The sequence below is a fragment of the Pseudorasbora parva genome, chromosome 6, assembly GCF_024679245.1.
Source record: "Pseudorasbora parva isolate DD20220531a chromosome 6, ASM2467924v1, whole genome shotgun sequence".
NCBI lineage: Eukaryota > Metazoa > Chordata > Actinopteri > Cypriniformes > Gobionidae > Pseudorasbora > Pseudorasbora parva.
The window spans coordinates 51,623,978-51,636,358 of NC_090177.1; the positions used below are offsets into that span (position 1 = coordinate 51,623,978).

Below are 12,381 nucleotides of genomic sequence, written 5' to 3' on the forward strand. Positions count from 1 at the left end.
GTCAATTTCTGACAATTCACGGCAGTTTTCGGTGTCGCCTGCAAACTGCCGTGTACAGTCGTAAACCTGATCTTCCACGACAATCTACAGTGCCGCTTACTGACGAAAATCCCACTTTTCATGCAGTGTAATCAGAAAGGGAGTAGGGATTTAGTGTTGCGCTGACTTAACAGGGTATAACCACACGGTGGCGTCCTTCCTTCCAATTGGACTGTCTGTGACTTAAACCTAATTTCACTTTGGGTTAGAGGAAGTTATGTTTCTTTTTAAACTTCAAATTCGAATAAGGGTGTTTAATCAGCGAGAAAGGAGATTTGGTTGTTGCTAGAAAAATTGTATAAATGAAACTGTGTACAACAGTAAGCAATAAACAATTTATAGGCTCAAACTTATTTTGTTAAGGCATAATCAAATAACGGAGAGTGAAACTATCCGAATTTATCCACACGATGGCGCTATTGCGCCCGCCCTAGACTAGAGTTAGTTAGGCGGAAATGCTCACCAGATGGCTTTGTCTGGTTCTAGAGTCGCCCTCTGGCGGGTTGCAAGCGGCGTTGCAATTCTTGAGTCGCCCTCTGGCGGTTTGCAAGCGGCGTTGCAATTTCTGAGTCGCCTTCACGTTTTGCGAGCGGCGTTGCAATTCTTGAGTCGCCCTCTGGCGGTTTGCAAGCGGCGTTGCAATTTCTGAGTCGCCCTGGCGTTCTTCGCTTTACTGGCTCTTGCAAATCATTTACAAATGACTGGTGCTCTAGATGCACGAGTAACGAAACGGGTGACAAACAGGAATTTATCTTCTGCCTATTCACGCATTTTACATGGACTCCAATAGACATTTATCAATATGGCTGACGGTTTTCAGCATCTCTGATTCAAATGTTTTAGGTCTCAAGTCTTTGGTTAGCTAAGCCAGACTTAAACCAGGAGTTATCGTTTATCTTAACGATATAATAATTATTCTGAGGCCCCTTATATTGTACAGGAGAGTCTCGCCCTGTCCCAATCTTCCGCAATGATAGAAACTTTCCGTAGTTCAGATCAAGCGGGATAACGCAACGTACGTGTCTACAGACTACATCAAAATCTCATTATTTTGATGGAACACATAATATATTGCTCGAGTCAAATGTATGGATTTTCTACAATACATTCATTTGGAAATCACGCGGATAACCCTATTGTGCCTACGGCTGCAGAGTTTTTCGTTTCAAAATTGGATTTTTGTACCGTTCATATTTCCTTTAATATAATCCGGTTACTTCAACATTTCTCAGCATCTGTTTATGCTTGGGTTCGCCTTGCGCGTACCGTTCAATTCACAAAACAACACCAAAACAAAACGAAACAAAAACGCGCGTGCAGGTTATTAATACCTCAAAAATACACAATGAATAGAATATGAATATCATTCACACATACACAAACGTTTGAAACTTGCTCGCATTTTTCTCCACCAAATACATGTAACAACAACGACTCATGAGTTTAATGTCTCGGGGAATAATTAACTCAAAAGGGATTTAATATTCAATATTCATGAATTTATGAATATGATTTGCCAGTTGTTCATTACGTATTAAAATTTTCCGATAGGGAAAATTGTTTAATTATATACAAGTAACCCTTTATGAAATTGCTTGAAATTATCCTACTAAGTTTGTCCTGCAAATTAGTTATAGACGTTTCAAATTAATTCTCAATAAAGGGATTACTGCTTTACGAGCGCATAAGAAACATTAACTTTACTGATCAGGATAAGTTCAATATTTCAAATGGTCATACAGTTTACTTTACTAACATAGTAGCATAAGCAGTTAGGTAACGTTTAGATCGCAAGTTTCATTGACTTTGTGTATGTGGCAGAATAACAGATTCAACTCATTAAATGTCTTTTGGAGGTTTAATAAACACAGACTAAAAATAACACTACAATTCACACAGAAAGTACATACTAAATATGCATCAAGAGAGTAGAAGTATAGATATTAACGAAAGAATACATAAAAGAGAATAATGAATAGACTGAAGTTAGAGAGAGATAAAAGAGAGAGAGAGAGACAAAGAGAGTGGGGGAGGGTAGGAAACAGCTTTCCTTCAGTTCAACCAAATACGACCTTCACGGAGTTAATTTATCCCAACGGGAGAATAACACACCCTCTTTACAGCAGTAAGAAATAGAATACTTGCATTCTTTTTGGTTTCGTTTTGGCTTCTCGCTTGTGTGCGTATGTGTCTCTGCGTGTTCAAATGTCCTGCATGTCCGGCGGTCCTTTCCGAGGTTGGGAGGGAAGCGGCTGTTTGCTTTAGCGATGCTTCGTGTTCTTGAAGATCGGATTGTAGAAGAGAAGATTTTTGGAAGAGATGAGGCCTGCTTGGAGGGCCTGCATTGGTGGCATGGCTTAAGTGCCAGCCCCCCCCCCCCGTGGGTGTTGGCTCCCACAGAGAGTTGAAGAAGTAAGAGCAGGAGATGTTCGGAGAAGAGAAGAGGAAGTGAGGAGGAGGGCATCCGAGGTCCTCCTTTTATGGTCTGGCCGTAGTCCCACCCTCCAGGGTTAGACTTAACCAATGAGATTGTTGGGATTTCCCGGCGGGAAATTCCTCAGCAGAATTTATAGCTCTTTGTTTGAAGGTTCGACTCAGTGGGTCTCTGAGTCTTCATACTATAATTAATGCAACAAACACACACTGCATTTTCTGAATAAGTGATATACATGGAAGTGTAAGTCGTGAAGTGAGCATTAATTTGATAGGAGACATGACATATATGAGGTTATCGGAACTAGTACTTTGTTAAGACAACGACAAAAAGATGCAAAATACCATACAGAATAAACATTTTACAAGACAGTTATGTGTTTACATATAATGTCCTGGGGTGCATGTTCATTTATAGATGGTTTGTCTATAATTTGAGGAAAAAGCTCTGTGTCTCTGTGTCAAAAGCTCTGTGGCCACATTCTTTCCGGTCGTAAAACATCTTATCAGATGGTTTCCAGGGTAGCTGTTGTGTTGGGGGAAGGTCTGTCCATCAGCACACTTTCAAAACATATTTGTTAGATGTAACTGGCGATTGTGTGTTTGATTCGCCTGAGTCGCTACAGTGCCTTTAATCCCATTCTTTAAACTCCCAAATAAAACAATTTCGCTTTTTTCCACTTCCCTTCTAATTGTCTTGATGGACGCATCTCAATCATCTCACTAGTTCAGTAGTCAGAGCACTGATCAGGGAGTCAGCCCATTGACTTATGTCCTAATCAGTGCCCTGACTAGTGGACTAGTGAGATGATTGAGTGCGCCCGATCTCCACGTTGGAGAAGTTTCGCTTCTTTGCCGTCTTCCGTGTGTCCATGGCATAAAATGAGGGCGTGGGGAGGCGGAGACTTGAATATATAGGGGCGTGTTATTCTAATGACGTCCGTTTTCAGCCGCGGCATTCATTTATCAAGGGCAGGTATTGCGTACACCTGGATTGCAGAGGTGCGCACAGCTTCATAAATCAGGCGGTGAGAGGAGTGTAAGCATAATCTTACGCCAACATATGCGCCCATTTCCACGCAAGATTGATAAATGAGGGCCATTGTGTGCAGCAATCAGGAATATATTGTAGGCTAATGCTTTTTCTATTCTGAGCACAGTGGGCTACCTGCTCTTTCTGTCTCATCCCCATCATCTTCTCTCTTTCTTTTTTCCCCAGTCTCCGTCTCTTGCCCTGTATCTTTTCTCTTTTCAAAGCTGAGCTTTGTTTGAAGCAGTCTTTTCATTTTCGTCTGTATCGGTAAAAACAAAGTTGTAAATGTAAATTGACTGAAGGCTTCCAAGAAAACCAAGTAAAGAAAACGTTATTAGTTTGCAACTTTGCATCCCTGATTATTAACGCTCTCGCGGCGTTGTGATGTCAAACATTAGTCGTTGTTCGAAGCGCCAGTTGGTGGTTGTGGCATTTATCCCGCCTCTCCTCCATTGTGATTGGACATTGAGGTTCACCCAAAGTTGAACTGTGGACGCTCAACACGTAAAAATGGACAAAACCTGCCAGCTGTTGGCGCTATTGAAAAGTGCGGCGCATCCATTGGAAACAATTGAAAACATATGCCGGGCGAGGCGAGAACACCTGTTTGAACACGCCGCCTTAATAGGCTATTATTTTGCAACTTCTATTATGTACACCTCTGAGAAATACAGAGGTCTGGACCTTGGGGACCTCAATGGTGGGTATGGCCTTGCGGGTGGCCAATCCTGCTCCTGGAGGGCCACAGTTCTGCAGAGTTTAGCTCCAAACCCAATTAAACACACCCCTACCAGCTAATCAAGGTATTAACACACGTCTGGAAGTTTCTAGTATGTCTATTGAGGCAAGCTGGAGCTAAAGTTCAGGACAGTGACACCCCTGGTTTAGAACTTTAAAATGAAATGAGATATTTATAACAAATTTGACACATATGCATGGAAACACTCTGAGGAATCAAGACTGCTAAAAAAACTAAAATTTCTACATTTCTTTTTTCACCTATGATCCAAGTTCATTTCTTTCTTTGGATCCCCATCAGCCAGTACCTAGGCAGTGGTTACTCTTCCTGACATCCCAACAAGTACAAAACACAAAACGTCCCTGGTTACGACTGTAACCTTAGTTCCCTGAGAACAGGGAACGAGATGCTGCGTCAGCTGACGCTATGGGGAACGCCTCCAGCGTGACCGGTGTCTGAGCTACTATCAAATCACAGCAATCCTATTGACCGGCGACAGCCTATGATGTCATCAAGGTGCGACCAGTAAGTATATAAGGGCGCCTTGCAAACATGACACCAGCTTCTTCGTCTGAAGGGAATGTTTGCAGGCAGGCCCCAAGGCATAGCTAAAGTGACGCAGCGTCTCGTTCCCTGTTCTCAGGGAACTAAGGTTACAGTCGTAACCGGGGACGTTCCCTTTCGAAAGGGAACTCGAGCTGTGTTAGCTTGACGCTACGGGGAGCGATATACCCACGCCGCCATGCCGAGGGGAGTGCATGCCTACTGGCCGTGACTACTGTCAGGACAAGCAAATTCAAATGAAATGCCTGAACCACTCCCCCTCTGGTCACATTAGGCTGTCAGTGACAGCATTCCCTATGGTCATAGCCCGAGCCATGGCCTTGGGGCACCTTCATGTACCCTACCCCGGCCGCTCAAAGGCCTGGAACCAACCTGTTCGACAGAAGGGGTGTTCGACATCCCCTAGCCCATTTAAGGGAATGTGGCTAGGGGACCCGAGGGCGCCCCAGCCAGTCACTATTCGGGAAGAACTTCACCGAATGCCACCAGGGAGGCTTGACCTGGCGTCACTATGCGGGAAGCTTCCGTCTGCCAGCCCAGTCTGTTAACAACAGAGCCTCTGGAAACTCGCCTCTGGAGAGGCATCCAGCTGAGGGACTGCGAACTGGCAGTGTCCGCCTCAGGCCGGACCTCAGAGACGGGCTATCCTACAGAACAGCGCTCAGCGTAGTGCTTTCCGACCCTTGCTAGCGAGGGGAGTCAGCTGCTCGATCCTAGGATCTACCGAGCACATACATTACAGGGGTGCTCAGGAGGCCTGAGAAGGCCTACAGGCTGATCTCACAGGGAGGCCCCGAGGGGCCTACGACCAACTGACCAGGCCCAGGCGGCCGTAAGCTCACAGACAATCCTCATAAGAGGGGAGCTCTTAAGCCTGCCTGGTAGGTACCATGCTGTAGGCAACCTATGCAGGTCCCTGTCCCCGCATAGCAGCAGTGTAAACTCGTCGTACTAGAGTATGCGCCCGCCATCAGGTGCTGCCGGCTACGACCGAAGCCTGATAGCAGGAACTACTAGCTGTCAGCTTGAGCCAGTTATGTGTCTCCGTCCAAGGAACTCGTTCCCCCAGGGAGGCCCCGCAGGGCCTACTACTTGCCAGGCTACTCATAGCCGGCACTGAGGCCGGGGAACGACCTCAGGGAGGCCTGCTACCTGATAGCAGACCATGCTAGCCGCCCTGGCTAGCAACCAAGCTCACTGTCATAGGAACCGGGAACCGGGGCTCACCCTCCGGGAGGCCTAGCGAGGCCTAATCCCTGTCACCCAGTGGCCGAGGCCCTGGACCACCGCCTCAGGGGAAGCCAGATGAGCCTCCGGGAGGCCTGGTGAGGCCTGCTACCTGCCATCTGGTGACTGGAGCCCAGGAACACCCCCTCAGGGAGGCCTGAAGAGGCCTACTACCTGTTATCCAGCGCTAGTTCCCTGGAGTACCCCCTCAGGGAAAGCCAGATGAGGCCTGCTGCATCCCAGCAGGCCCTCTGGGAGGCCCCGCGAGGCCTACTACCTGTCATCCAATGACTGAAGCCCAGTAACAACCCCTTGGGGGAAGCCAGACGATCCTTACTGCTACCACAGCAGGCCCTCAGGGAGGCCTGGTGAGGCCTACTACCTGCCGTCTAACACCTGAAGTACGGGAATACCCCCTCAAGGGAAGCCCGGCAAGGCCTGCTGCACCCCAGCAGGCCCTCAGGGAGGCCTACTAACTGGGCTTGTTGCCATGCCAGCGACGAATGCTCGCTGGCAAGTTGGATGAATGCTGGCCGCTCCAAGTCGGCTGACAGTGGCTGTCTGCTTGGCTGACGAAGACCCAGACATCCAATTACCACCTGGGGACTCACCCCAGGGAGGCCATGATGGGCCTGCTTGTCGACGAGGTACTGCTGAAGCCGACATCGTCGGGGATATTCCTCCCCGGCGCACATTGGCCAGATGTCGCAACGCACCCGCAAGGAGGCCAGCTGAGGCCTCCTGCTCAGAGTCCACTGCCAGGACTGCCCAAGCTGGCTGCTCACAGCTGGTAACCCATGCCCCTCCCGGGGCTGGCTTCATCCCAGAGGCTCAAGGGGTCCTCCATGCGATGACGCAATCTCATCCGGCAGTGCCTACAGACATAGCCTAAACACATTGCCAAAAGCAGTGTACTCAGCAAAAAGTACCTAGACCCTCAAAGCGAGGGGAGTACAACTTACGTCACCTGCGTCGGGGCGGCCCTGCGTCGCAGCTCAACCCGAGCCCTAAAAGGTGGAGCAGAAGACACAGAGCAGAGGGCAAAAAATATTCACAAATATGCTATCCACCGGCCCAACATCCTCCAGGATGGGTAATGTAATAGAAGGGCTAATATAATAATGCACATAACTTTAGGATGGCCACTGGTGAAAGATTGTTTCTCTACTTTGTTTTATAAGAAATACTGGTAACACTTTACAATAAGGTTCATTAGTTAACATTTGTTAACTACATTAGTTAACATGAACTAATAATGAACTGCACTTTTAAAGAATTTATTTACCTTTAGTTAATGTTATTTTCAACATTTACTAATGCATTATTCAAATCTTGTTAACATTAGTTAATGCACTGTGAACTAACATGAACAAACCATGAACAGCTGTATTTTTAATAACTAACGTTAACAAAGATGAGCTAATGCTAAACAGAGGTGTTGTTCATGGTTGTTCATGTTAACTTATGCATTAACTAATGTTAATTAATACAACCTTATTGTAAATTGTTACCAACATATTTCTGTCTAGAGTTCCTAATGTCCTGAAATGTTAATACTTTACTAGAGTAAAACTACTGTAAAACAACATACTGCAACATATATATGATGGGAAATATAGAATGATTTACTATCAGATATTACATATTTCAAGTAAAAAAAGTTTTTTTTTATCTTTAATGGAACATTTAATGGCACAATAGTAAATTGTTTTGTTTACAATTTTGTAATTGTAATTTGTAAAAAATTGTGGGTTTGTATGTTTCATTGACTTTTTATTGTAGTGGATTTAATGTAGTTCCCTTTCGAAAGGGAACTCGAGCTGCGTCAGCTGACGCTATGGGGAACGCATCCAGCGTGACAGGTGTCTGAGCTACTATCGAATCACAGCAATCCTATTGACCGGCGACAGCCTATGATGTCATCAAGGTGCGACCAGGAAGTATATAAGGGCGCCTTGCAAACATGACACCAGCTTCTTCGTCTTCAGGGACTGTTTTTGTCTGAATGCTTCAAGTCAAAGGTAATCAAAATTCATTTATTTTCTGCCTGGGATTAAGAGCATGCACAATCAAGCTCTTGTGGAGTCATCTGTTCGATTGTGTGTAATGTGAGCGAAGTTTTCAATCCGAGATCGCTCCGTTCTCGTCTAGCGCGTTTTTGCATCTGAGATTAGTGATGTTGTCCCCGCTCACGCCGAGGCTGAGTGCAGATGCACGTCACAGTCCCTCGGATGGGGTCGCCGATCGCTGCGAGGGGATGTTTCCCTCCGGCGATCTAGCGACTAACCAAATTAATCACGAATGCTCGTAGGGATGGCTGGTGAGAAGGGAAATAAATTTCTCGGCCATCCTGACAGTGTATGCTGAGCCGATGGCTGTTATGAGCGCACTGCATGCAGGCTGCGGCTGTCATGCGGGCACATTAAAGGAGAGATTGCTCGTTTAAACGGAGCGATCGATTTCTCCCCGGCCTTAAAACCGTTGGCTCAGTTGAGCTTTTCCATTCCTTCCTGATCTCCTGACTGAGATTGTGAGGGTATGGAAGAACCCATATTCAGTGTATTCACGGACATCAGCGGGTGGCAAATGCTGATGTTTGGAGGATGGGTGGATATGGGTATGTGTTCTCGCCCTGGATTGCTTTTAAGAATAATCTAGAAAGATCCGGGTAGGCGGGGACACTAGGAGCTCCAACCCTGCCATCTGAGCTTCTTTCAACTGTTTCATTTAGATGGCGTGGCATACACGGCAGCGGGTCAGCCTGGTGCTACTTTTACACCATGTCGGTGTTGCAAGTGTACTGGGAAGACCTGCTGAGGGATCTCAATCAGGGAAAATACCCTGACGCGCCAGGGTTGCAGAAGCGCGGGTGGTGGTGTCCGAGGACCCGCACACCGTGGATATCCGGGTCCCAGGCAGGCGGGAGACATCACGGTCTACGGACCAGTGACGGGGCCTGAGTGCCAACATCGCCTCTCATGCTTCCCGCGGTTAAGGGCGGGGTGCAAAGAGGCAGACTCCCACAGAAGAGGAATAGTATCACAATGCGTTTGGCGTGAATGAAATACCCCTCCCTTAGGTGGGTGAGTTAAGAATTACATCTAATTTACTGCTCTACTTCATTGTCTCCCCAGGCGCTTCTTACATCCGGCCCTGGGTGGGGCCATGACGATGATACTCTAGACCCCGCCTGGCTGGGCTGTGAGAAGCGCACCCTCAGGCGGTTGTGCTCCTAAGCATGCATACTGTGAGTAAAACTTATGCGTGGATATCGTCGCGCGCAGGAGGCGAGCTGGTAAGTCCCCCTTGTGAGGGAAACATTTATTATTTATGTTGTGTGAGACTTCATGCTCCCCGCCGAGGGTTTGGGGATCACGGTATCGATGGAGGACACCATAGGGCCCTGTAGTTCCCCTGTCCGGTGGCTAGAACGATTTTTTAGATGCCATTATGTGGTATGTTTAGAGCTAGCTTTGCTAGGAGAGAAAAGCCGCCATTGTATGTACAGCTGTGCGAACAGTTTTTGCCTTTTCTCTGTGTGATGGAGCAGTATTGAGGCAACCGCTCATTCTTGTGGGAATGTGCTGTTGTTTTAGGCGAGTGTGCTCTCCTAGTCAAACAGGAAGCTCTTAGCCACCCCAGGGTAAAGCGGTCAACGTTGCCCCTCATGGAATTTCACAGACGGGAGGGTGAGTTTAGGCTGACGCACGAATAGTGAAATAGAAAAAGTCGTGAGGCTTTTATAATTTAAGTCGGGAAGTTATTATAATAAAACCATGTTTTTGCCTTATGGATTACCATTTGTATAACTACACTAATAGCATAAAGTTATACTATGGATTTGAAGCAAAACAATCATGGTCCTAGATGTTTGTAAGAATTTTGAAAGAAATCAACCACTAGTTGGCTCTAACGAGTTTTACAGCTCTATAATCACGTGGTGTTTGACATATCCACACAAAATGCATATCATTTTATAGATCTCCTCATGTTGAACAACTTTGACTCAATAACCACTGCTGTCAATCAAATTGTTTGTTAAATTTTAAGATAGTTAACCTACTTTTGCAAACTAGTCCTAGGTTTTTTGCCCGATCGGAACCAAACCACTGCAGAATGATTCTCTGGACTCTCCTGATCAATAGTTATCAAACCATTTTTGAACTTTAGCCTTTGGGTCGCTATATTAGTGTCATTCATAGAATGGGTCTGGCAAAACATGCTCAAAAGCCTATTAATCCTGAACGAAAACTCAAAACTTAACGAAAATAGGTGGGCACATGCAGCATGACTTTAAAGAAGCACGCAGACTTTTATGGAGATGGAGGTGGCACTATAGTTGTTAAAAAGCTTTAAATACCATAGATTTCCTATGGTAAACTGCCTGTATCAGCTATAAATGGTCTTTTCTCTCTATGATCAAAATGTTTATAAGCTTGCTAAATAAAATATAAAACTTTTTATGCATGTGCCTTAAAGGCCTTAATTGCTCGAACCCCGATAAATGCTGCTTGCAGCTTTAATTGATAATTTGATTCTGCTTCATGATTTGATTTGATTTGCCAGATAAAATAATCTGAATGTGGTGTTTTTATCTTTGGACCAGGAAAAAGATATTGATCGTGTGGTTCATGAGTTTCTTTTTAGATGTTTTGAAGCCTTCGGATTTGATTCTTTATTTATTTCTGACGTTAATTTATTTTACACTGATATTAATAGTATCTTAAAAATGATATTCACTCACAAGACATTTTAAAGTTGAAAGAGGCATATGGCAAGGATGTCAGGCATTTTATATGCCATTGAACCTTTGCTAACTGTTCTGAGGCATCAGTGGTGTGGAAGTTCAACGGTGGCCTTTCTGCTTCTGAGATAGGAACTGTTAAACTCAGTGTTTACGCCGACGACATCACTGTAGTAATCAGATCAAATGAAGATGTGTGGAAGCGCCTCCTGAGAACTATCAAAAAGCCTCTTCAGCTCGAGTCAACTGGAAAAAAAATACATCTTTGTTATTAGGCCAATGGGAGGAAGAAGGCATTCCAAAACTTTATCAGCACTGCCCCTGGAGTTCAAAGGGGTTTAAAGGGCTTTTATTTTCTTTCTTGGAACAGAAAAAATACATGCAGAAAATTCTATGAAACGTTGGCTGGTCGCTTCCAGAAATGGAGGTGGATTCTTCCTCAAATGTCATGTAGAGGGAGGGTTCTTGCTATAAACAATCTAGCAGCATCTATGCTATCGCTTGACTCTTATTGACCCCCAAAAGAGCTACTACAACAAAATGTTGATGATTTTTTTTCTGGGATGGTGTCCACTGGCTTCCTGATATGTGATGGGAAAAGGGAGTAGAACGAGTTTGGCACAAAGCAGATTTCACTCGTTTTCATTCACTCCTTTAAGTAGACTAGTGCAGTAATGGGGAATGAGGGTATATGGGGTGAATAGGACAGTGTTGAGTTAATTCATTGAGTGCGCGACTCTCACAGTGCGTTGAGAGCACAGGTTGAGAGTGAGCGATTTTAAAAGCATAAGAAGTCGTTTGCTCTGGAAACACTCTTGTGGTGCTTTGATGTAATACACCGATCGGAACAAGCCTCTTCTCCAGCCATTGTGCGGACATCTACTGTACACTCGTTATTACAGTGCATTGTGGGATTTAATGAGTGCACTCAAAAACGTCCACTATGGTTTCGGACACCACTACAAATGGATGTTCCTTCAAATAGTGCACATTTAAGGGTATAAGGGGTGATTTAGGACACAGCCTATGATAAAGAAACTAAGAATGAGTGTATATAAAGTGGCAGCTCAAGCATACACACCCCCTGGTGGTAACAACTGGAACTGCTAGAATTGTACTCCGAGAGTTGTCGTGTCTGTAATATTGCTGTCATGATGCAGTATATTTATTATTATAAATATATTGAATCTGTTCATGTCTTTCTCTTTTTATCATTGAATCTTGAAATTCTTTTCATACCTTATTTCATAGATTCACAATAAACTTCAATATGCTTTGCATTTATTATGAATAGTTAATAATGATTAGTATTAAAGAATATAAATCATGAGATTTGCATTTGTTAAAAATATTATTTATATTAATAATTTTGTTTTCAGAGAAGACTGAGGTCTTTCTGCAGAAATGCTGTGTGTATTGTTTTTTTTATGAGCCATTTATTTTATGTTAGCTATATTTCCACTGTCCTTTTGGTTTTCATACAGAGAAATGTGTGTTTGTTACATCTGCCCATGATCTCCACAGTAGTACAGATTGACATCAAATACATAATATACTCTGTGTCTTTAAGGACTATTTGTGACAACATGAATGAAGTAAATA

General features: G+C 44.7%; 1 protein-coding gene across 7 annotated transcripts in view; it reads right to left on the reverse strand.

The window, feature by feature from the left end:
• LOC137079102 (cytolytic toxin-alpha-like) overlaps positions 1-12,381 on the reverse strand; it is a 165,094-nt gene that overhangs the window by 58,323 nt on the left and 94,390 nt on the right. The window contains exon 6 of one of the 7 annotated variants that reach the window (XM_067447066.1): positions 7,003-7,042. The exons of the other annotated variants lie outside the window; for them this stretch is intronic. Within the exon in view, the coding sequence (XP_067303167.1) occupies positions 7,003-7,042 (40 nt within the window). The remainder of the gene's footprint in view (positions 1-7,002; positions 7,043-12,381) is intronic. 7 annotated transcript variants of the gene reach the window in all.